The sequence below is a fragment of the Conger conger genome, chromosome 18, assembly GCF_963514075.1.
Source record: "Conger conger chromosome 18, fConCon1.1, whole genome shotgun sequence".
Classification (NCBI taxonomy): domain Eukaryota; kingdom Metazoa; phylum Chordata; class Actinopteri; order Anguilliformes; family Congridae; genus Conger; species Conger conger.
In genome coordinates, this window is record NC_083777.1 from 20,317,040 (window position 1) to 20,343,448 (window position 26,409).

A 26,409-nucleotide genomic window follows, 5' to 3' on the forward strand; every position below is an offset into this window, starting at 1 on the left:
AAGCTCCTTCCTCACAGAGGCGCGTTTCTGCTCGCACACGAAGAACTTTGGCGTGGTTGAAACGTAAGTCTCCAGCTAGGTTGTTAACCTTGCGCTGAAAATTTGAGAAGAAAGAACGACGGCCTGCAATGTCGCTTATATAGCCACCATATGTAAATTTGGTCGCTAAAGCGCATCTTTGCCCTGATTGGCCATCAAGATGGCGTTGCGTTTTTCAGTCTCGAGATTGGATAAAATCCAATTCCCATAGAGCTTAAAGTGAAGCTAATAAAGAAATTGAACTTTGCTTTAATAATGCAAAACAACAAATTAAATAATGATTATGTTCTCTACGGATTGGTTAGTGCTATCCAACGCTGGTCAAACTCAAGCACTTTGCTGAAATGCGAAGAGTAGCACTGTCCCAGGTTTGTGGTGCCTCATCCAGCTTTATAGTGCACTGTTACACCAAAAATGTATGCAGTACTTGTAGAACAATATTTCAGAATAAACAGGAATTTCAAATACATTTTCAATTACTTCCCAATGTATTGACATCTTGGCTTAATAATACAGTTGGTTATTTTCAGACATGCAAAGATCTATTCACAAGTAATAGTTGCTGGGTTGCACAGCCTCAAGGGTAAAAACAGCAGATACAGGGCACCTGCCAACCTGCAGGGGTCGCTAGAGAGCCATAAAGAACAGACCCAGCTGAATGGACCAGCCCATCCCCAGGCAATGCAATTCTGCATCCCTCCACAAGGCTTCCGGCCAGACTCCGGCATGGTAGTGCTGTCAATGCTCCCTGGTAATATATGTTTTAAAGTGAGAAATAATAAGTATTACTAGCTTTGCATTCTTTTTTTTTTACCTAGCACCTGGACTGAATACTTTAAATGTGCACTTGCCTCTATTATGTTAGGGATTCCGTTGAATATGACCAAAGCTATGATAAATACTGTGCATAATCTCTGTAAAAGTATAAAAGTATAAAAGAATACTCAACAGCCAAATTTATGTATAATTTGCTGAAAATATATAACTGGTTTGCTGTGGCCCATGGTACACCTTTCAGGTTGTTGCACAAAAACAGCTAACTTCTGATAGCTTAATTCTGCATAGCAGAAGAGATGAAACAAGGACAAGTTGTAAGATTTATCATAAACAGGTTCATTTTTTAATCAATTCATACAGTCATGAAAGAGATCGAAATATTATATACTGGCACTTGTCCAAAGTAATAGTGAAGACTCTTTCACTCCAAGGATGAACCACACAGCATCCTCCATGCAGGTTCAGATCCGTTATCTCTAACAGAGGTCTAAGAACAGGCAGATGTGATTCACTGACGCCCTCTGCTGGTAGGAGAGAGGGGTTGATTGGGTTCTCCACACTAGCTCCCCTACTGGTGGGACGACCTCCCCATTCCAATAACAACTGCTTATTTGCTGCCCTTTTCCCCCCGCAGTCTTAAGACCCATTTCTTCACGCAGTACCTTGCAGGAGTCTATTGTCCCTATCTTTAGCCCCTTGTATTTTGTACCTTAATCAGCTTCCTTAGCCTAAGAGCCCCTTTGCAACCACTGAGCTCACATTCTTTGCGATGTTCCAAGCAGTTTATTTTGTTAGTCTCATCTCTGATGATTCTTCCCCATAAAAGACTAGATACTGAAAGTCCATATAGCTGCACTGAGGAAGCGATTGGATACACCTGACTAATTAGAAACAGCTGAGAAGCCAACTGTCCAATTACTTGTAAATGTGTCCAAATACTTACAGACCTCACTGTTTATACATTACACGTGTGTACATCTATCAGTTGGGCAAGTCGGCATTTCAATATGTTCATCTTTATACTTTATACACAAAGACAATGTCCACAGCCATTTCAGCCTCCTCCTTGTGGTTGTGCATATTCTCGATGAGATCTTAGAGATACATAAGATGGGAATGGAATAAGAGTGTTGAATCAGGTGTCTACAGGAGTGTATTAAAATCAAAACAGACCAGGTATATTTGGCATATATTATTACCACAATAAACACAATTAACATGTGCACTCAGAAACAATTGGCGAGTCTGTCCTTGACTTACATACAGATAAGGAGCACACAACATACACAGCTGATGATTCAAAGCTCAGGGCATAGGTTTACAATGGTCTCCATGTGAATAGCACTGTCGCTGCACAGCAAGACGGTAGCCATTTTGAAGCCTGACCAGACTGGATCCTGTGTGGAGTTTGTGTGGAGTTTGTTCTTCTCCTTTGTATGAGTTTCCGCCGGGTACTCGGGTTTCCTCCCACAGTCCAAAGACATGTAGGCTAGTTGGAGACTGTATGCAAAATGTTGTAAAAATCATCTATGTTGATTAGTATGTTTTCGAGTCCAGAAAAGTATTATATAAATGCAATGATCTATCTGACCCATCTATGCTGCACGTTTGGATAAGCTTCAGCCCCGCGACCCTGATGAGGAGCAAGCAGTTTAAGAAAATGTAAGCATGGTTCACATGAATCACAAGGCTTATCTCTGAATCATTTGGCTCTTGAATCACAAGGCTTGTGTCTGAATCATCTGGCTCCTGAATCACAAAGGCTTGTGTCTGAATCATCTGGCTCCTGAATCACAAAAGCTTGTTTCTGAATCATCTGGCTCCTGAATCACAAAGGCTTGTCGGTATCCAGGTGCACGCAGCATGTATTCAGCATTCCTTTTCATCTCCACAACTAGTTAGAGGCCTCAGTGTGGCATCAGCCTCACAGTCTTTAACTAAAAGAAAGGAAAACCAACTTAATTACAACAAAGTACCCATTTAAGACAAAGAGCTGACATTTTGTTTGAAAATTTAATTATGAATATTTTTTAAATCCACTACCACAATTTTAATTGCTGGACCGACCGCTTGTGAAGATGGATCTGAACATCCATATTTAACTGTAAAAAACAAGTGTAGCATACATGTATGTAATAAACTGCAATATGCGTATGGTCCATAGACCTGTATTACAGCATGGATAGCCTTCATTTTACCCTTTCTTGTGTGCTCGACATCTTCGATGGTCTCTGGCAGACGCACGTTCTTGGTTTCAGGGAGCATACAGGCCGCCATGCCAGAGGTAATGGCCACCATGCAAAAAATGACCTCAGGAAGGAACTTCCATGTGTCCTCCAACAATATGATCAGAGGGGCAATGGACACACCCAGCCGAGCCATGAAAGAAGTGTAGCCCACACCATTCTGTCTGAGTGAGCAAAATATGACAGGTTTCATTACACTTTCACACAAACAAGTTGTACTGCAGGAATACTCAACCTTGGCCCTCAAGGTAGGTCACTTTACATTCTTCACCTCTACTGAGGGACTGTTTACACCTGCGAGTCCAGGTGAGTGGAATTTCTGGCCAATTAGGGACATCAGTCAATCAATTATCATGGAGAGCCAGCTGTATTACGTTCGTGTTTTTCAATACGCAAGAACATTCTTGTGTTCTTGGGAAGAATGTTCTTGCCATGTGTCCTTGATGAGAACAGTTGAGGAATGGAACGCAAGGACTGAGAATGCTGTTAAATGCATTTGAGATGCAAAGCGTGCTTGTGATGTGCACATGCAATGCTGCTTCAAAATAGGCAGTTTTGAATGTTCCTGACAGTCTCTACTCTCCTCCTTGCATATCAATTGTTCATGATTTTGTATATCAATACTACGTTTTTGGGCATAATTTAATTCATATAGGTTACGTTTTATGCTAAAAATTAGTCAAGATCTGGTGATCATAATACATATTTCTCATCTAATTTTTATCCTTAGAAATATTTTAACAATATTTATTGCAGAAATGGTGAAACTATAAACTTGATTTGTGAGTTTGACTCAGCTGATCTGCTATCTCGCAATGAATGGTGAGATATTATTTTCCTTGTTGGGCAAGAATGCATCCGATGCATCCTTGATAAATAGCAGATCATGAGCAGATAAGAATGAGAACACAAGAACGGACAAGAACAGATATTGAGGAAAAACCTGAAGTCTCAAATACCAGATTTGTGTATCGGGCACAGAGATCAGTATCGTGACCTGGAGGGCCGCAGTGTCTGAGTTCTTGGGAGTTCACGCAACTTGTTTTCACGGTCTTAACTGTCTGTTGATTGAAGGAAAACCAGAAATACCAGCAGACAGTGTGGCCATCAACTGCTCAAACTGGTCAATTAAGCACCAAGTGATACAGAAAACCTTCACGGGTTGACCACTAGGCCAAAAACAAGAGCAAGCATGTACCCTGGTTTGGTTTGCAGGTAAATGGGTTCCCTCAGATCAAATAATAAAAAAACTGCATGCATACTGCATTTCATGTAGTCATATAGTAATGGGAACGTGATAATTGTTGCACACAAATGCGACTTATTTACTTACCTGACAACTGTAGGGTAGAGTTCAGTTGTGTACATGAAGACTGTGGTAAAGGAACCCTCTGAAAAGGCTTTGCCGATGATGGCAACTATGGCACGGAAAATCCACAAATCTGAGAGGGAGATTGAAAGCACAAGATCAAATCAGTGCATGAAGCTAGATCTATACATTACTGATCCCATTATTTTGATATGTTTCATTTATGAGCAATCACGATTTCCAGAAAAAGTTAATAGCAGTAAAAGTAGATTGCATGCAAACACACATTTAATCAATACTTTATATTTTTAAACCAAAAAATATTTTATTTTATCTTAACACAAACACAAAAGACAAATAATGAAATATATGTGTAAATGAATTGAAAGTGCATACAGGCCGGAACAAATAAAGTTACTGCAATGCAGGATCCTGTTATTATTAGGGTTGCAGCTTGAGTCGGCCTTCTGCCAATCGCATTAAGGCTTAAATAGACGCCAATCTTGCTGGGCATCTCGATAACTGCATAGACAAACTGGGTTAGATAGATGTTCAGACCAAATCCCACTATGTTCAGACTTATTCCATAATAGGTGAAGGCCACTCCAAACCTATAACGACAAAGAAAAGTTTTATCAAGACGTCATTTGACACTGATTTGTACAACTTATGCAATGGCATATACCAATACATAGAAACACACCAATCCCCCACCATCTTACAAAGTGTCACATTACAGCCAGAATTTCCTGATAAAACACAATTTGTCGGAACTCTTAAGATCTTAAGATTGAATGCCCTTTGCTTTCATTTTTGTTTGTTTGTTTATGCACCATACTTTTTCACATTGCAAACTGGAATGCCACTGTTTCGAAATGATTTATATTAATTTTTCAAATGTACTGTACATTCAGAATATAAACACTGTAGTGACACACTTACCATACTATCCCAGTGAATACAGCCAGTTTCCGTATATTTGGGGTTCTCACCAGATCAAGAAAAGTGTACTTTTTACTTCTGTCCTCGACTATCACAGTTTCAGAAAGATTCTGAGGGTCAAATAAGAGTGTGACATCATCAGCAAAAATTCTAAACTAGTAATTTCTCAACCAGTATTAATCGCCTTGGACGGTAAATACACCAGTGATAGCTTTAACTCCCATTAGGACTACATTGAGTGAATGAGCCATTCACTTACACACATTTCACCTACTATTCTTGGTAAAATGAGCACATACATTCTCTTTGAATGCTATATTGCTATTTTACAATATTAAAATACAATGGCCATTCTCCTCTGACCTCTCTCATTAATAGGTTTCTGCTCGCAGAATTGCTGCTCACTAGATGTTTTTTGTTTTTTGTTTTTCTCTGCAAACTCTAGAGACTGTTGCGAGTGAAAATCCCAGGAGATCTCTGAGATACTCAAACCATCCTGTCTGGCACCAACAATCATTCCACAGTCAAAGTCACTTAGATCACATAACAACCTGGTGTATAGGTGTACTTAATAAAGTGCTGACTGAGTATACTCCAGCAGTGGTCTCCAACCCTCGAGAGCTACAGGCTCTGCTGTTTTTTGTTTGTTACTCTACTTATTCATTCATTTACACAGTTAACTCACCTCACCTGGTTGCCTGGGTCTCAATAGGGTGCAGATTTTTAGGTTTTTGGAGACCACTGGTACAGTATATTGTAAAATACATGTAGGTCTACTGTAAAGCACATAGTCACCTCTGGCTTAAATGTTGACATGAACTCCATTCTGTTATTCATCTTAGCACACTTCTCCAAGTACATGTGAGCTTTCTCAACCTGACCGTTGACTATCAGCCATCTTGCAGACTCTGGGATCCACCTGTAATATCAAACACTTATGACTTCAAGTACAGCTTGAAACAGGGAATAACTCAACTTTTAGTGCTATGTTTGACAACTTTGATATTTTAAAGACATGCTTTAAAATGTAACATAAAAGTCAGCTTTTAAGCATATAACATGGCATTTCACACCATTCTGTTTTATGTTGTGAATTGCTGCTTGTTACTTACCACCAAACGATAACAGACAAAAACAGAGGGGAAGTTGCAGCAACCACAAGCCACCTCCAGTCGTTTATTAAATATGCGATTCCAGAGAGCATTATGTTTCCTAAAGACCAGTCCAAGCTCACAATAACTCCAGCAAATGTTCGGTGCTTCACATCAAACCACTCCACGCCTATGAAAATGTAAACATTCAGTTATTGATTGTGATAAAGACCTGGGCAGTCACAATTCAGTGTGTCTGAATAGCATATTTCCTGTCCAGTGATACAAGTCACACTTATGAGGTTACACTAATTGCCAATAACTAATGTAGCTGGAAACAGACATGAATTAAGTATGTTGAAATTAATTAAGCATGAAATTAACATGTAATAGTGACATGAATATTTATACATTAGCAAACCATAGGAGAGGCATAGAAATAGTTAACTATTAGCAAAAAAATAAACATCTTTTTTTGGCATCAACTAATATAGTTATTAACATGAATTCATAATGTACAAATACATGTTAGTTATTAACTTCATTAGTTAATGCTAATTTATGTAACATTATATGTAACACTGTAAAGTGTTACCTATACAAGAAACAAGTTCTTCCAGTTTGGCTGATATTTTTCCATAACATGAAAATAATTGCCAGATATTTTTATTGATAATTTAATCATATCATTTATATATCTGTGGCATTTCTTTATAAAAAATAAATTCTCTAAACATAATACAAAATTCTTAATATAAAATGCTTACTCAGAACGACGGAAATAATGCTTATCCCTGACAGTGAAAATCCAGTGAAAAATCTCATGATTATAAACATTACATAAGATGTTGAGAAAGCACTGGTCAGGCCAAATATTATTGCTGACAAGTATGCTACCAATAGCATAGGCTTCCGGCCAAATCTACAGAAGAAAAAAAAGAAGATTATATTATAAAATTATCACCAGGACAAAAAATGACCTCCCACAATAGAATGTTTGCAACCAGCCCAATTTCATCCTCATAGCCAACATTTATGCCATCCACTGTATACTGAAGGGCAAAGAAAACCACTAGTCTCCAATGCCAGTAAAGCCAGCCTCTTCTCCCTGGCTTGTTGCAACTGCCACTAGGCAACTTAACACACTTAAAGGAGTGCGCCATTTTGCCTGTTTGAGGCAAAGCTCACACCGCATTGCTGTAAGTTTCTGGACAACGATGAGGGAGACTGTTTTACCGTTTACCTTTCCACCAAGTTAATTTTAAGAGAACACCTTATCAACGTGTTTAGTCTATAATCCCTTCACATTTCCTGTTTGAAGCACAGCTAGAATTGCTAGAAGTTTTACACCGCGTGTTTAGTCTATAATCGCTTCACATGCATGTTTACCTGTCACTGAGACCGCCGAACACTGCCGCTCCACACATCACTCCGATGAAGAAAACGGTGGCTGTAGCTCTGTTCATCCCTTTCCTATCACATATCAAGTCCCACTTTCACAAATAAATGTAAAAACATATTAGTAGCCTCACAGCCAAGGATCAGTGCCTGCAATGCAGCTACAGGTTCAAGCCAATCAATGAACAGAGAAGACAAAAAAACATCAGTTATGTTCATCCCCACCGTCACCATCACCATTACCCTTCACATATTAATTTTGTGATTTTGTGTGTACCACATGGGTCAAGCATATACAGTCCCCTCCAAAAGTATTGGAACAGCAAGGCCAATTCCTTTGCTTTTGCGATACAAAAAAGATGAACACGAGACAATTTTATTTCCTCGTATTTACACCTAGATGTGTAAAACGACTTAGAACATAACACTTTTAGTATCATACCACCCAATTATTAGGTGTTTTGGAGGGTTTTTCCCTTCAATCTCCTTTTTAGGAGGTGAAATACATGCTCAGTTGAGTTAAGGTCGGGTGATTGACTTAGCCAGTCTTAAACCTTCCACTTTTTCTCCCTAATGAAGTCCTTTTTTGTGTTGTTTGTGCGGTTTTGGTCATTGTCTTGCTGCATGATGAAGTTCTTCCCAATTAGTTTGGACGCATTTCTCAGTAAGTTGGCAGACATAATGTTTTTGTAGGCTCCTGAATTCATCCTGCTGCTACCATCATGAGTTACATCATCAATAAAGATTAGTGAGCCCAATCCAGAAGCAGCCATGCAAGCCCAAGTCATGGCACTTCCTCCACTGTGCTTCACAGATGAACTTGTATGTTTTGGATCATGAGAAGAGTCCTTCTTTCTCCGCACTTTGGCCTTTCCATCCCTTTGGTAAGAGGTCTTCGGAATCTTGGTCTCATCAAACCATAAAACTTTGTTCCAGAATTGTTGTGGGTCATCTCTGTACTTCTTAGCAAATTGTAATCACGCTTTCAGATACGTACTACAGATGAGTGGTTTCCATCTTGTGGTATGGCCTCTATATTTCTGCTGAAGTATTGCTGCTGCTGCTGAAGTCTTTTTTGAACAGTTGATTGAGATACCTTCACCCCTGCCCTGTGGAAATTGTTTGTGATGTCACTGACTGATATTTTTGGGTTTTTCCTCACAGCTCTCACAATGTTTTTGTCATCATCTGCTGTCATTTTCTTGGTCAACCTGCTTGATGTCTGTTGTTCAGTATGCCAGCAGTTTCTTTTTCAGGACATTCCAAGTTGTTGTACAAGCTATCCTCAATGCTTGTCCAATTGATTTCCCCTTTTTTCTAAGCTGTAAAACGGCTTGCTTTTCTTCCAAAGACAGCTCTCTGGTCTTCCTGTTGGTTCATTTTTTCTATCACAAATGCAGTCTTCACAGGAAAAACCCAAGGCTAAAATCAAGAGTAGACATTCAGAACTATCTATTGCTTAACAAATAAATCTAACAGGAAATAAAAGCTGAAATTTGGATCTGTCATCTCATGTACATGTTTTGACCTCAAACTCAATTGTCTTCTGTGTACAGCAAAAACAAAATAATTGGCCTTGCTGTTTCAATGCTTTTGGAGGGGACTTTAATTGTGTTGGGTTCAAATATTTTTCTGTGCTCGATTGATCTTGCCTGGTGCAATTGAGCCAACAAAGAGGACTAGGGCTTACTCTTTTTGAAAGTATTTCATACAGTGGGTCCCAATACACCAGGCAAGCTCAGTGGCCACTTGGAAAATTATTGGAATCTAAACAAATTACATATATGTGTTCCAGGTCTGGTATGTACCTGCATTCCATGCCCTTACCCTTCTACCCTTCTATGTTGGTCTTCCTCCTCTCCTCTCCTCCCTCTTACCACATATTCCCTTTCCTCCACCCCCCCACCCGAGCCAAGATTCTCTCCCATGATCCCCATGTCATTCATTAAAAAAGGTTAACTCTTAGGTCACAACATCCTAAGACCTTTTCCAGGAATCAACAGCAAACTGACCAGAACTATTCGTTCTAGCTGTGGACACTTCCACAGACAGAATGTCTAATATTAACCAAGTCTGTTGGTGTAATTGGAGAAGAGCTGCCATCAGAGAGGTAATACATTTTTTTCAGCAGTACTGCCCCTAGCCAAAGACATTTCTCTTTTCGAGATTCAAAGAGGTGTGTTCATTTTTAGTGCCATTAAGCGAGGGGCTTTGGATTTGGCAGCAGACAAAACAGAAAATGCTTTACTACACAATAACCACATCATATATTTAATTCAAATATTTGAGGCTTAGGTTCCAAGAAACTTTCTAAATAATTGTAATTATTCACCATTACAGTGGTCTAGATCAGGGGTATTCAACATCAGTCCTGTGGGACCCCTGTGTCTACTGATTTCTGTTCCAACCACAATTGCAATCCTAGAATTGTAACAAGTTGTTCATTTTTGTTAATTATGTGCTTTTCATCTTTAGATAGATTATTCTCCCTCTTAAGCCACATTATGTCAGAAATAACTACGCATGCCACTAAGACAAAAGTTCCGTATTGACACCTTACTGGCCTGATTTAGGAATCAGAAAAACTTGATGATTTGCTTGTGCTTAGTGCAAACTTGAGTTAATGATGATAAGGCCTGGAGGGACTGCCCCTCTGTGGGATGCTGGGCATGCATCTCTATGCAAGAATCAACTCCCTTTCTCCAGAATGAACACTGACTACTTTCTGCAGAATGAACGCTGATTATCTGCAGTAATATCTTTTTCCAACCAACTTTTGGAGTCTTACACTTTCATCTTACATTCAGTTATCTACTCATGAACTGAAGTCAGTCTTTGACACACACACGCACATGCAATACAAATTTTCACACACACACATGCACACACACGCACACACACACACACACACAATAATGTCTTGGCTTAAAATGAGAAGTCACAATGAGAGGCGATTGAAAAAAGTTTACCTCTGTTGCTATAGTTGAACTAAAGGTGGTGTTGTCATACACCCATCCATGTTGACATGGTACTGCAGGTATCTCAATCGCGTTGGAAGAGTTGAGCAGCAGGTGGAACTGAGGCTCCATGAACATCTTACAGGAACTCAGAGTGCCGTCTTCCTGTGCTGGGATACTGACCGTCAGCCGCTGGTCCTGGGTCAGATTCCTAAACACTTCCCCATCATCCAGACTGCTGATGTCACAGCGGTGGTCCAGTCTAGCCGCCATGAAGTTATTCAGGAGGAAGTGAAAAGGTAAAGTAAACCGAGATATACTCTGAAGGAGGACAAGCATAATCTGGAATTTACCAAAACCATTTATTCCTGCGAGAATATCTTCAAACTTCATTTTGAAACTAGGTTTGCTGAAAGCAGTAACTGAATGCCTAGATTTAACAAAGTGAGTCAAGGAGCCATCCAGCCTCTTCAGGTGTTTCATTTACAAGTGGGCGTTACATTTTCCATCTGCCAATGAGACTGCAAAATGAGTACAGTACCGATTGCTTCAAAAGTTCAAAGTTTCGTGTTCCGTATTTCATTAAAAAACGTCCTAATTGCAGGTGAAGACAACATATTAGTGGGCTATTACTTATTTACTCAAAGCAAGTTAACATGACTGTAGCACAGCTTGGTCTGACTGATGACTTTGGGGTAATTTGGGACCATGCCCACTGGTGAAGTGCTGTAGATACAGTATGCACACCTGGGTTGCGTTAACAAATCAGCCCAGGGCGTAACCCTTAGATCAGTGGGTCAAAAATTATAAATCATGTTATACACTGAGTGTTAGGGAAAAATGCCCTTTTTAACATTTCACAGGTGAGCATCGTCTGATGAAACAGATCCACAGTAAAACAACGATAGCTATACTTGAGTTTAACATTCGTATTTATTTGCAAAAAAAAAAGTGAGAAAGCAAACCGGCTTTCAGATTTGAATCAGACATAGTAAGACTCTTATACACACTTCTCCAGAAGGGAGGGCTTTACCAAAACAAAAAGACATGAAGCTGGCCACTAACATTTATCACTATTTTGTCTTCTGAATATACCTTGTTGACTTTGCTGTAAGACCAGAATGTGCCAGCTACCCCCTCCTAGCAGAAACAAAGGCTGTCTGTCTGTCTGCTGAGAGAGAGACTCCTAGTAAGCACTTAATTCAGATAGTGGTCTAATAGTAATTAGGTAGACCTGTACTGCAATGACAAGCCAACTTAGGCCGAATGACCTGTTGCCGGCAAGCCTGTTATGTAAATGTGATCGAAGTGACTTTGACCGTGGAATGATTCTCGGTGCCAGGTTGGGTAGTTTGAGTATCAAAGAAACCAATGCTAATCTCCTGGAATTGTCATGCAATTGTCATGGAACTGTCTCTAGAGAGTCTATAGAATGTTGAGAATGTTCAGTGGCATGCAGAAGAGCATTTCTCAGCACACTGAACATGTTGAACTGGAAAGGGGTCGGGCTGCCGCCTTGAGCAAAAGACCAATAAGTCAAAAAAATACCTAATAGTAGTAATAGTGCATTTCTTAATATATGTAAATATTAAGACATGTTTTTATTATTGTAAAGAATTTGGCATCAGCTTCATACGAAGTTGCACAAACCAAATCCCTTTTGGCTTTCATTGCAACTCACTGTTACTTGAAACTTGTGCTATTTTTACATTTTAATTTGAGTGATATCACACTTAAAGGCGGCACGGATGGCGGAGTGGGTAGCACTGCCGCCTCACAGCAAGGAGGTCCTGGGTTCGAATCCCCGTCGGCCGGGGCCTCTCTGTGTGGAGTTTGCATGTTCTCCCCGTGACTGCGTGGGTTTCCTCCGGGTACTCCGGTTTCCTCCCATAGTCCAAAGACATGCAGGTTAGGCTGATTGGAGAGTCTAAATTGCCCGTAGGTATGAGTGTGTGAGTGAATGGTGTGTGTGCCCTGCGATGGACTGGCGACCTGTCCAGGGTATATTCCTGCCTTTCGCCCAATGTATGCTGGGATAGGCTCCAGCCCCCCTGCGACCCTGTTCAGGATAAGCGGGTTCAGATAATGGATGGATGGATGGATCACACTTAAAGCCAGAGTCTGAGCCATTTTTGGAATATTAATATCAACGATAACACATTAATCAATACCAAACACAATATATTAATAATTTATCATTTAAAATCAGGCAAATAACATAAAATTCTTCAGACATTAAACATAGTTCATAGAAGGCTCAGATATTTTTGACACAGTGCTTATTGCACCCTGACTTGGTGTGTCCAGTTGCTCTGAACAGTTTAAAATAGCTGAAATGTGAAAATTAATTAAATAAAATGAATGAATAATGAAAAATCCAGTTTCTTATGTAAGCAGGAGCAGTCTGATACCCTATTAGGTAACTCAAACTGATTACCATAAGTAGGTACATTGTCATTAAAATAATAATGTAATGTAATAATAATGTTCAGGACATCATACACAGTGAACAAAATATTGTCTAACTTCTTTGGTCTATTGAGAAAGACAAGGCAATGCAAATTCCAACGGAATTCAATAGGAGTCAAAAATAACCTGACCAATGTGAACAAGGGGTAGAAATGAAAAATGTATATTTTCTCAAACTGTAAAAATAAAATAAATAAATAAATAAAACAAATGAAACAAAAACTATCAATAAAAGACACATTTGTAGGAGAATTGATGGAACAACAGTTGTTTAAATTGATTATTTAGAGAGATATTTAAAAAATGACATTTTTGACCGAGATTTGCACCTGATGGTAAAAATGGTTTATCTTTAACAGCTTGTTCTCTCTGTGTGAGTGTTTCTCACTCAGGGAAAAAAGAGACCATACATTCAAGAATGTCCCCTACACTCTCAGAAATAAAGGTACGAATAGTCACAGGTACAAACAATAATAATAAGCTTTATTTATATAGCGCCTTTCATACATAAAATGTAGCGTAACTTGCTTTACATTCATCACTATGATGAAAGAAATGACAAAGATGGACTTACATGATATCAGTCAAAATTATGCTTGTTGCTGCAGCACCCTATAATGACTGTAGGTACATAAGCCAGCAATATATAATTAATCTGTCCCCTTAGCAGCCAGGAATGCAACCAGCTGAAGGGGCTTGATGGTACAAGCTGGAAGACCTGCCAGGAGGGAGTTGCAATAATCCAGGCAAGAGACGGGTGGCTTTCTCCGTCAGGAGATGACGGACATGATGTATGTTATGGTGTATTACAGCACAGGAATGCCATGAGGATCCCTTCCTCTTAAATGACTTTATAAACAAGTGTGTGTTGACAATAGGTTAAATGGTGCAGAGGAGACAGAAGCATGGAGATCAGTCTGTTTTACGATAATTCTTTTATTCAAAAACCTTCATAAATCCACATCAATTTGTTTTTACTAACAAAAACAATATATATACACACAATCAGTGAGCACTTTATTAGGTACACCTGTACACCAGCTTGTTAATGCCAAATATTTATTCAGCCAATCATGTGGCAGCAAATGCATAAAGGCATGCAGATGTCATCAAGTGGTTCAGTTGTTTTTCAGACCAAATGTCAGAATGGGGAAGAAATTTGATCTAAGTGATCAAATCTAAGTGGATAATTGTTGGTGCCAGACAGGGTTGCTTGAGTATCTCAGAAACAGCTGAGATTTCATGCACAACAATGTCTAAAGTTTGCCGAAAAAACAAAAAAACACCCAATGAGCAGCAGTTCTGTGAGCAGAAACGCCTTTTTAATGAGAGAGGTTAGAGGTGAAGGATCAGACTGGTCGAACCTGACAGGAAAGGTGACAGTAATGCAAATAACCAGTGGTTAGGCTACAGCTGCAGAAGACTTAAGTCGAAAAAATAAGTATAATAAACACCAAATAAAGTGCTCACTGAGTGTATATTCAGGAGAAGATAATACATGGCAGTATGGACTGGAGCAACATTTTGCCCCAGTCAGAAAGCTCCATAAAATTGTATATTATTTGTATAATATTGTATATTCTGGTACAAGCAGGTCTACCTAATAAATTACATTCACATCAGTCCCTTCTAAATTGCACTTTCAATACACTAATACATCTTAATACTTAAATCTCAAAATTGGCTTCAATGCCAATTTCCACTGCATTTGTAATTGCTCTTGTCTGAGCATTCAACATGCTCTAGCTTCTACAGTCAATCCAAATAATTAACCCTTTTCTAAGATACGGATTTAGAATCTTGAAAGTGACAAAATGTCAAAAAAAGCTAGCCTAGTCTTCAAAGGGTTGAAGAATATATTTCATATGGTACTGCATTTGAAAGGGAACTGAAATGGCTGGCTCGTGAATATTGGGTTAATCTAAAATGTAAGTGTGGACTGAAGGATTCCCCAAACGTTCTAGCGGGATTTTTCGACCAATTTTAAATTAATTTCCTGAATTGTAAAGGAATTGACCACCAAACCCTGCCTATCTTGAAAGTTTTCAAAAATACAACACCTCTTTATTCTGCATGCCATATGCACAATATTGCATTGACAGTAAAATGTGATTTATTTCCTTGGGCGTTCCGACCACCTACTCTGACATGTTACTGGAATGCGATATGACATCTGGGCCGCAGTGTCCCTGTTAAAGTGAACAAACATCACTTAACCAAGCAGGAGGTTGTGAAATCAGCCTTCACAACATGATTTACAGAAAATAACATGGTTTACAGTAAATCATTACAGATTACATGGTGCTTCCTGCAAGTCACAGATAACAACATTTCTTTGGAGATTTGTCAGTCTAACTATAGTGTGCTTTATCCTTTTTTAGATATCTGCTTTTATCCAAATCAACTTACATTTGACTAGACTAAGCAAGAGACAATCCCCCTGGAGCAAAGTGGGCTTAAGGGCCTTGCTCAAGGCCCCAACAGGTGTACGGAGTTTATCGCATGGGACCTTGTCCCATGTACCTTAGTTATTAAGCTACAGGCTGCCCACAATCCTTACCTTGTGAAGAACCAATTACAGCAAGTGAAACCTTTTAATAATGTTTCATGCAATGCAGGAAACATTCCAATTGTTCCAATTGCAAGAAACATTCCAATTGTTTTTATTGGTTCCAAAATGGCCGACACATTCTACTGTGACAGGATGGGATGGGAGGATGCTTCAATAAACTTAAGCAAATACACAGTAAATTCAACTGTTTAAAGTCTCACGTGTGTCCTTCTGGCCATTTGCTTGTGCTTCCAGATAGTTTAGTGTCCTGAACAAACTGAAAGCAGTCACCGGAGGGATCCGGTTAATTTAGCATTTTTCAATCACATTGTTGGTTAGTGGCTTGAGAGGACTGTCACTCTTTTCTTGGGCTGATGGACTGATTGAACTTTTCCTGCAACAAAGCCATTGTTCCATCAGCATAACATATTAATAATTCAGTACACTTTACAAGCAGTCACGCAAAGCAACCCATAACAGCAAGGAAGAGCTTCACACATTCAGAACTAAAGGTACATTTTTGTACTTTCTGGAACAAACTTTCTGAATGTACTCAGAAAATACAATAATGTTCTATTTGGGTACTAATATGTACCTTTTACAAGCAAAAAACATACAAATGAATTATGTATTACTCGGATATGTACCTATAGGTACCACCCCAGTGGCATAAAAAATACCCTTTTATGCCCTTTTTCATACCTTTTTTCCAAGTGTGGGAATAATTTCCTGCCACATACACATACACATACACTCACGCACACAAGCACACACGTGCACACACACACACACACACAAGCTCACACATGCACATGTGCACATGGGCACACGCACACCTACACACGCGGGCACACACACATACACACGTACAGACACGTACACACACGCGCTCACATGCACACACGTGCACACACACACACACTTTTGGCTGTACCTCGTTTGTTCGACATCCTCTATGGTCTCTGGCAGGAGCTCATTGTGAGTTTCTGGCAGCAGTAAAGCCAGCAGCCCAGTGGTAATGGAAACTGAGCAAATAATGACCTGAGGGAGGAGCTTCCACACATCCTCCAATAGAATGATCAAAGGAGCGACGGACACGCCCAGACGAGCTGCAAAGCTGCAGAACCCCAAGCCGTTTTGTCTGGATGAACAAAAAAAAGGCACAAGCAGCATTTCATAACAAATACATTATTTCCACTTTCTGGTAAATGGCTCACATTTAAAATATTTTTAATCACATTATGTCCTTATGATAACTACATCTTTGATCTGGGATTGTATAGAATTATTTAATATAACATTACATTAATGGCATTTGGCAGACGCTCTTATCCAGAGTGACATACAGTTGATTAGACTAAGCAGGAGACAATCCTCCCCTGGAGCAATGCAGGGTTAAGGGCCTTGCTCAAGGGCCCAACGGCTGTGCAGATCTTATTGTGGCTAGACCGGGGATCAAACCACCGACCTTGCAGGTCCCAGTCATGCACCTTAACCACTACGCTGCATGCCTACAGTGGATGTCGTTACATTACTGTACAAAATGGCATTGCACATGCTAGGTACTGTATAAATTTCATCCATAATTATTCAGTCACAAAGGCTGGGAATTCTCTTTATCTCTGACACAGTCTCTTTATTTCTTTCTTTTTCATCTATCGTCACAACCAATAAATCCAAAACTGTGTTACATTATACCTGCTGACATGTTTTGATTTTATAATGTCATACATATACTGATTTGTTTGTTTGCTTGCTTGTCTCTTAGTTCATTCATTTTATTAGTTTGTTCCTGCACGGTTGTTACCTGACGACAGTGGGGTACAGTTCGGTTGTGTACAGGAAGACCGCGGTGAAGGAGGCTTCAGACATGCCTTTCCCAAGCACAGCGACGGTCGTACGGAAATACCACATATCTAAGCCAAACGGAACAAAAAGAAAATCCAACGATCGGAAGGTCTGTGTGAAACACTAAAGTATACGGTAATATTATTATTGTGTGTCTCCTAACCACAAGTTATACAATCACAACATAAACATATAAAATAATAAAATAAGGGTTTCCTTGCAACTGTACAAAGAATGGGTCACACTTTACAATAAGGGAACATAAACTAATGTAGTTATTAGCATGAATTAATTAATGTACAAATACATTAAGCATAGCGTTTACTTTTCATTAGTATACATTAATATAATGTATTGTTAAAAGGTATTTAATGTATAATGTATTTGTTAACTACTCACTGATTTATTAATAAAATGAATTAGCAAACCAGAGGACAAAATTATAGTTTGTTAATCATTAACAAATACATCTACTGTTTTCAAATTCAAGCAAAGCTGTACAGGTTAACATCTCAGTAGTTATAATTAACTACATTAGTACATGCCAATTCATGTAACCTTTTAAAATGTAAAGCATTAGCAAAGACAGCTTCATTTTGTGGCTTAATAATATAAATATATATATATAAATAAATATATAATATAAATTAACAGTGATAGGCCAGGGTCTTTCATAACGAATGCTTTCAGGGTACTGTTTTGCTTATGATACTGGAATAACTTGGACCTTACCTTTGGGAACAATAATGTTTATCGCAATGCACACTCCTGTCAAGATTAGTGTGCCTACTTGAGTCTTCCTTCGTCCGATCTTGTTCAGGCTGAGATAGACAAGTATTTTGGCAGGGACTTCAATCACAGCGTAGATGAAATGGGTCAGATAGATGTTCAGACCAAAACTGGTGATGTCCAAGCTTATGCCATAGTAAGTGGTGGCAACACCGCACCTATCGGAGGGGGAATGACATGTGTAGAGTCAAAAGAGCTGTGAAAATGAGTAAGTGAGGAAAGTGAGGAGACTTACCACAGGATACCCGTGAGAGCAACGCGTTTCCTCATGTTTGCCGTTCTCACCAGGTCCAGGTAGGTGTACTTCTTATTTTGGTCATCAACCGTCACAATATTGGCCAGAGTCTATGAAAGATAGAAGCCAACAAATGTTTTTTATTTGTATTATTTAAAATGACAATCTCACTTTAAAATTTGAAAATAGAACAGCATGGGACTTACCTGTAACTTGATTTTAGATGCAGACTCCGTTTTATTATTAAACGAGCCACATTTCATCAAGTATCTGTGGGCTCTCTTTACCTTCCCATTGACTAACAACCAGCGGGCTGACTCCGGGAGCCACCTGCACAGAACACATTCATTAACACACAACTGTACGCCCAATCATATATATACTGTATAATGCAATATTTCTTACCACCAAGTGAGCACTGCTAGACCCAGAGGTGAAGTGATTACAATGACCAGGAATCTCCATTCATTCACAAGATAGGCAAAGCCCGCCAACAGCATGTTACCCAAAGACCAGGACATGCTGCCCAAAACTCCAATGAATGCCCTGTTCTCTATACCAACCCACTCGATGCCTGGAAAAAATGAAAACGGGAGAATAAAACAACACAAGAATATATGGTGATAAGAATAGGCCCTTCAGCCTTCCTTTTACCAGCAGGCCAGAGCAGAAGAGGGCGATAAGAGCCGAATCCGCTTCTGGTTTACATGCCAACCATTGGCTTAAATTATTTCATTAGCTCTAACATACTATACATTTTACCTACATTTCTTGATAAGTGTATGAATAACAGTGAAGACTAGTTGTGTCCCTTTTGCTGTGATCTAATCTACGAGAAAACCAGTGTTGGTGTATACAGTACAGCCAGTTAGCCCATTTAGCCAGGGTAACTGGTGGAAATAAAAAACTGTATAGACACCGGCTCTCCAGGACCAGAATTGCCCATCCCTGTTCTACAGAGTATCCAGCACTGCATCAAACCTGGCCCTGAATGGCTGAAGGCTCTCAGCCACATGATCAGATTTCAGCGCAGAATATCCACTAACGTCCCCTTGTCTTTCTGTGAAAAATCTTTTGAAGTTCCCTTTTATGAATTTAAAACCCCTCAAAAGTTTCATTTTGTTGAGCGTGTCTTGGTAATTTGAGAATGAGATTCACAATTTTAGGAAGACATTACGGTTTGCACTAATTAAAATTGATATGCGGTTGTAAACATCAACAAAAGTGAGTTACCCTTTAGCCATTGTTTTGCATTACAGCTCTCAGATTATGTCCAATTATTGGACAATTATTAGAAGACAATATAAATGATATAGGTAAGGCAAGTAAAGAACGTGGAACAGGCAACAAAATGAAGCCTCGATGTCTATCGCTGAGCTGGAAAACTACATGGAATAAAATATAGCCACAGAATCACAATGCTGTCAGCTTAATGCTGGTACTAGCTTGCTTGGTATGTTGGTGAGTACTTACTGAGGACATACGTGATGATGCTTATCCCAGTGAGTCCCAGTCCTGTGAAAAACCTCAGGATGCTGAACATGAGGTAGGACTTTGAAAAGGCACTGGCGAATCCAAAGGAGATCGACAACACATAGGACAGCAGGAGCATGGACTTACGGCCGAATCTGTAAACAGGTAAAACGCACGTGATCGTTCTGGTTCATAAACAATAACTAAATCATAATACATAATAAAATCTGAAATGTTTCACAAAATGACAGAAATTGTATGTTTGCTGCATCAGGAATGTGGTACATTAGGTCTGCTTGTTTCCCATTGGCTGAATATTTATTCACCATGTGATTGGATTGGACCAGTGAGGGCACAATTACAAGTAACATAAACACAGAGGGTTGGGAAACTCACAGGGCAAAGGAAATATAATTTCCTTTATTATAAATGGGGTGTTTATCTCACACGTGCATGAATGCGCATTGGTTACGTACTTTTATTAGAGGAATTTTCCATGTTGCATTTTTTTAATTCAATTTTTCATATTCTCTGAAAACAGTGCATGAGAACACCCCCAAAATAATGCTTGTATTTCGTTTGTTATTCAAACAGCCAAACAGCTGTTGCATCCAGAATCAATTCATAGGTTGTTTCTACTGGTAAGGACATTCTTTCCAATGAGAGAAATATGGCATTACTATATATATCTCAATGGATTGATTTCGGACCTCCTGGCTGGGCCTGCTTTCTTGCTTGTTGGTTTTGGGCTGCTTTTGCTGAGCAGTCTGAGCAGGGTATCTGCCGTACGCTGTGGGTCACAGAGCCTGGAGATCGAGTGTGACTAACGCACAGGCAGCATACTGCCCACACACACGAGAGGGCACCAGAGAACAGCGTGCGCGCTCACACGGATAGGATTATATTCACTTGGGCCAGGCATGCAATGTGACTGTGGTTATAGTGATTGACATTATATAACATTTTACTGCTGCAATTCTGGCCACAGCACAGTGCAGTGCCTGTGAGGGGTGTGCAAAGTGCAGCGTGAATGTAGGTCATCACTTTTTAAAATGCATTTTCTGAGTCAGACTCCCAAATCATCTGAATTCACCCTACCTGTGTGATTTGGAATGTCATGCCAAGTTTCATTATATAATTAGATTATTAAAAATTAAAGGAATTAATGAGAAATGGCTATGTGCATGAAATTTAAAAGATATTATACTGACACACGGATTGCTTGACAGATGGCCAGTACCTTGATGTGTACAGATAAACTTTAACCAGAGCCTCCCTGGTGGAAATTCAAGCATTTCAAAGCATTTGTTATAATTTATCCATGACTATTAGAAGCAGATTCTAAAAAAAGCAGAACATCACACATATACTGCTCTGTGTGTTTATGTTATCAGCTGCCAGTAGTAAAAAGGCCATTATACTGTGACAATTTGGTGTGAAATTTCTGCTCTGAATGCAGCCTTGTTATTTTAAATAAAGAAAATAAACATTATATTTTATTTCTCTCTCACTCCATCCACCCTGCTGCTGTCTTCTCCCTCTTTGGATTATTTACCCAGCTGACAGGCTGGAGGCCAGTGGGTGGGTGAAAGGATAAACAAGTTTTGAAAGGGTAGTTACGTATAGATAAAACGAAAACCAAGTGTGAGGTGGAAAAATTGTCCTCAGCCGTGAATGAATGACAAAAAGCAAACATTAAAAACCACAAAAGGGCCAAGACATCGTACAATTGTATAAAACACAGAAAGAGGAGTTCTGTACCACCCTTTACTATTCTCATGTCAAACTAATAAGCTAAGCACCAGGGAACTTGTTTTGTACTCGGATGCCAGTTTATGTTTAAAATAATTTGATGCTGGGTGCCTAGTTAGTGTCCAGTAAGGGGCACTTTTCCCTATGGAGCAAAAATCCAACAGGCCATTACAATGATGGGGACACAGAGCTGTAAGTGGTTCCTGTCTAATAAGCCCCACCCATGAATATCCTCGTCACACGTTTTGCACACTACCTGAGTTTGAAGGTGACGCAGGCGCAACAAAATGGCCTACCTGTCCGAAAGAGCGCCGAACAACACAGCCCCAAACATCACGCCAATAAAGAAGAAGGTGGCGGTGGCCTTGTTCATCCCTTTCATGTCGCAGACCAGGTCCCACTTTTAAAGAGAGCAGCAACACTAGTGAGCTCCTGGCCTGTTCCCCCAGATATCCACATCTGTACAGTACATATTATCTGTACAGCTAAGGCATCTAAAGCTCATCGCTGAACACCAGGGGTTTAAACCTTTTCTGATTCAGGGACCTCCATCGTAAGTTATACTACAATACAATAGAATACAAACATATTACAAGAATTGTTTCTCCTGACTAATTTTCCTGTTGAACTCAATGGAAAAAATATTCTGGAGAAACAATTCTAAGTATCTCCAGCATATCTGGCAGCAGCATGGTGGTTTGAGGCTCATTTGATACGTGGGAGCCTTGATGACTTAACCTCCTGAGATCCTGCGCCCTCAAACGAGGATATAAAATGTTGGCTTCCCTGAGCTCTATAAAACATTTCTGCTAAGATAAGGGACATTCTATTACATTACATTACATTACATTATTGCCATTTGGCAGACGCTCTTATCCAGAGTGACGTACAACATAGTGCAAAGTGCATAACTATCACCAGGAATAGGTGCGCTGAAAGACCCTAGAGGGAAGTACAGTTTCAAGTACTAAGAGTACAACAAAGACTAGGGCCTATTTAATTAATCTGACAATGGATTATATCCAGAACTATTTCGGCACAAGGCAATATTATGATAAACACTTATGTAGGAACAATAAACAGCTTACATTACACATTCTGTGCACCTCAGTATACAGTCGTAAAATTCACATTATTGAAAGGAAAGGGGATTACCTCCGTTGCTATAGTTGAAGCAAAGGTGCTTTTGTCGTACACCCATCCACGTTGACATGGTACTGCAGTTATCTCAGTAGTGTTGGAAGAGTTGAGCAGCAGGTGGAACTGAGGCTCCGTGAACATCTTACAGGAACTCAGAGTGCCGTCTTCCTGTGCTGGGATACTGACCTTCAGCCGCTGATCCTGGGTCAGATTCCTAAACACTTCCCCATCATCCAGACCGCCGATGTCACAGTGGTGATCCGGTTCAGCCGCCATGAAGTTATTCAGGAGGAAGTGGCAGGGGAGGGCAATCCGAGGGATGAACAGCAAGGCGATCATCATCATCTGATACCCTCCAAAGTCATCCAATTCAGCGAGGACATCTTCAAACTTCATCTTGGTGTCTGAGACAGCAGAGAGATGGCCTGTGGAGGGGAGAAAACGTTGACCCAGCCCGTCTCCACACTGCAAGGTATAATTTAGGGCACAAGTTTTTTTGTAAACACTGGTCAAACATTGCACTTGCAGTTATCATTCTCTTTACATTGTGTGGTGCTTATTAACGAACAAACCTGTTACTGGTTAAAACTGAAGGCAAAGGCCTTATTCTTAAAGACAAAAACTATACTGTTGCAGTTATCCAGGCCTGTTTTTCCCAATTCATTTTTAGCCCTGGGGGGAGCCAGGGTATGCTCCAGCCAATTCTCAAGTTCAATTAAGATCACTGAAAGTATGTTACGACCTTAAAAGTTCTACTGACCGTAGTTGTACTATATTATGTTCAATGGAAACATATTTGTCATTAATGTGGCAAAACCCAAAAGAGCTGTTCTTTACTTTGAATTGCTCCTGGACCACGGCATCATCTCTCACAAAATTAAAAAAGGTTTGTGCAGAATAAAGTTATGGAAAATGCCGGTCGCAACGCATTGTGGTTTGTATCCACCTTTCTATTGACAACGGTTGTTCACTGATTTTACAGTGCACTGTGGGTTATATCCCTCAAAATGTAAGTAAAATTAGATTTTTGAATAGATTTTTGATTCTAGAATAATATGGCTGACAGCCAATCGAGTTCACTATTTAGTGATTAGTGAGCCTTTTCTATCACGTCCCATGCCTCTGTGTCTTAATTCACATCCTGGCTTCCTCATTTCTATGTGTTTTCTGTGCTAGTATTCCATTTCACAGTTTCCCTTTTCCTCTATTATGTGTCCACGCCTCCCACAATGTCCTCTGTGGTAATCATCTCATCATTACCTGTGTATTTAAGCCTGCCTGTTTCTGTGGTCTGTGCCAGACCCTCTTGTGCCCTGTCTTCATGCTTGTGTTCATAACTGTCCAGCCTATTATCTCCCTCCTGTCACAAATTCCTGTGTCAACCCGTCCTGCCTCTGTTCTCCTGCCTGCCTTACCTGTCTGTGTCTAGCCCTGGTCCAGTCCACCTGCCCGTCTGCCCCTCCTAGTCCCAGCCTTGCTCCAGTCCCTCGCCTTCCTGCCCCGCTGACTGGTCTCCCAGGTCTGACTCCTGTCTGGTTCTGAACTTCACCCTGCCCTCTCTGTATTGCTGTTTACTTGGACTTAGACCCCTGTCTGGACAATGTCACGATTCAGCTTGATCTACATAATTCGGTTTGTTGGAGACTGACCTGTTTCTGTTTACATTGAATAAATCCTGCCATTTACTACATCCTGGTGTCTAGTACGAGTAGTACGCGATTTTGTATGCAGCCATAGTCGTTATGAAAGAGAACCATTGTCACCCGCTTCAGTAGCTTGGAATCATTCAGTTCATGGCAAAAATAATAATAAGAAGTTATTATATTAATGTATTTATAAAAACATTTTTTTAAATATAATGTAGTTAAGTATATTGTTCAGTTATTTTTTGTTTTCTAATGTATTGCTGTACAGTTATTTATTGATGGTTGCAGTGGTTGCTGTGAAACTCTCTGAGTACATTTCCTTCAGGCACTCTGCTGGTATTTCTGCATATAATAAAGGAATTTTTAAATTTTCATTTTTTCAGTGAGTGAAAAATATTTTTTTTTCTGATATGTGGCTCACCAACTAAACCATATCATATCCAGGCATACACTTGACATTTTCTGATAGAGACAGGTAAAAACGAGGGTTTACATGAGGGGTTATCTATAAGATAAACCAGTTTAATATGTAAGCTCTATACTGAACACTCTTGAAAAGCACAGACATGCCTCTCGCCTGCATTAATATTTAAACGGTATTCCAAGCTATATTTACTGTACCACACCTCCAATGACACCAACCTGTTTCCCATGACATCAGCTTTCCAACGACACCGAAGATGATTGAACTGTACTGTACTGTATTTGGAGAACCTAAGGTTTGTACAATGCTATTTCACCTCAGCAGTTTGGGAGGATTTCACTGAGGTGGCAGAATTGCACAGAGGCAGCAGGATCATGGGGCAGTGAGCTAGCAATGTCTCTTTCTCAGACCTTGCCCACCCTGTCGATAAACGCAGTCTGGGTTTCCTTTTGAGGGTCTGCTGAGAGGCACACTTGTGAAGACCACCCTACACAGCAGCTGCCTCTGCACCAGACTCCAGGAGGAACCCGCTAAACAAGTGCAGTCTGAGAAGAGGCAGCACTAATACAGGCTTTAGTCACAGGCCAGCACATTGGCATCAGTTAGTGCTGAGCTAGAGCAGAAGCCTGCAGCCACACTGATTCTTTTCACACAAGGTCAGACACCCTAGCTTTAACCCATAGCACCACACATTCTCCGGTTTAGAGAGAGTACACTTGTTTAAAAAATGTCACAAATTTGGATTTTCCTACGGGCAGGATCTCAGCATACCCCAAAACTCAGTTCATTACTCCCACAACACAACTGTACTGGACCCTCTAATTTGCACTGCCGGCGGACAAGGGCAGTTAACAGTAATAATTGCAATGCAGAAATAACACTGTGAATGAAAGGTTCACCTGTAGCGTGCTCCATATGAGGACTGGTCTTGCGCTCGCCGTTCTCTTGGAGCATCGGTAGGAGAAGACCTCTGGGCTTCCCTCGACGGAAAAACGTGTGGCTCCCAGTCAGGTCTGAATCATCTTCCAGTGCGATTGATGAGATCCCTTTGGATCCAGCCTAGAATTCCTCACGCATGGCGCCCCCCCCCACATACATCCCTACAGCCCAGTGTACTCAGGGCTCCCTCCCCTCCCCTCACAGCCCCCCCCCAGCTCAGAACTGACTGTACTGACACCCTGGCCCCTCTCACACCAGGAGGGGGCGAAACGGCAAACGTGACATTGAGCATTTGTGAAGACAATCGTGCAAAGTTGTGGCAGTCAGATGGAGGCCCTCGTGTTCTGCGATTAGCATATCCAAGCAGGAATCAGTGCGTCTTTG

The 26,409-nt window shown here is 40.2% G+C and overlaps 2 protein-coding genes across 2 annotated transcripts; both read right to left on the reverse strand.

Annotated features, from left to right (window-relative positions):
* Positions 1-1,260: 1,260 nt before the first annotated feature.
* On the reverse strand, positions 1,261-11,152 carry LOC133118438 (solute carrier family 22 member 7-like). Its single transcript, XM_061228462.1, has 10 exons — positions 10,772-11,152; positions 7,794-7,897; positions 7,172-7,326; positions 6,426-6,594; positions 6,109-6,232; positions 5,314-5,423; positions 4,768-4,982; positions 4,396-4,504; positions 3,015-3,226; positions 1,261-2,753 (listed from the first exon to the last, which is right to left on the reverse strand). The coding sequence occupies exons 1-10, from the start codon at positions 11,150-11,152 to the stop codon at positions 2,686-2,688; spliced, it is 1,647 nt and encodes a 548-aa protein (XP_061084446.1). The 3' UTR covers positions 1,261-2,685.
* A 2,996-nt stretch (positions 11,153-14,148) lies between these two features.
* LOC133118395 (solute carrier family 22 member 7-like) lies at positions 14,149-26,136 on the reverse strand. The gene is made up of 11 exons (XM_061228374.1): positions 25,986-26,136; positions 23,032-23,441; positions 22,173-22,276; positions 20,125-20,279; positions 19,057-19,225; positions 18,858-18,981; positions 18,652-18,761; positions 18,360-18,574; positions 17,587-17,695; positions 16,714-16,920; positions 14,149-16,173 (listed from the first exon to the last, which is right to left on the reverse strand). The coding sequence occupies exons 1-11, from the start codon at positions 26,038-26,040 to the stop codon at positions 16,089-16,091; spliced, it is 1,743 nt and encodes a 580-aa protein (XP_061084358.1). The 5' UTR covers positions 26,041-26,136; the 3' UTR covers positions 14,149-16,088.
* Between the last annotated feature and the right edge of the window lie 273 nt (positions 26,137-26,409).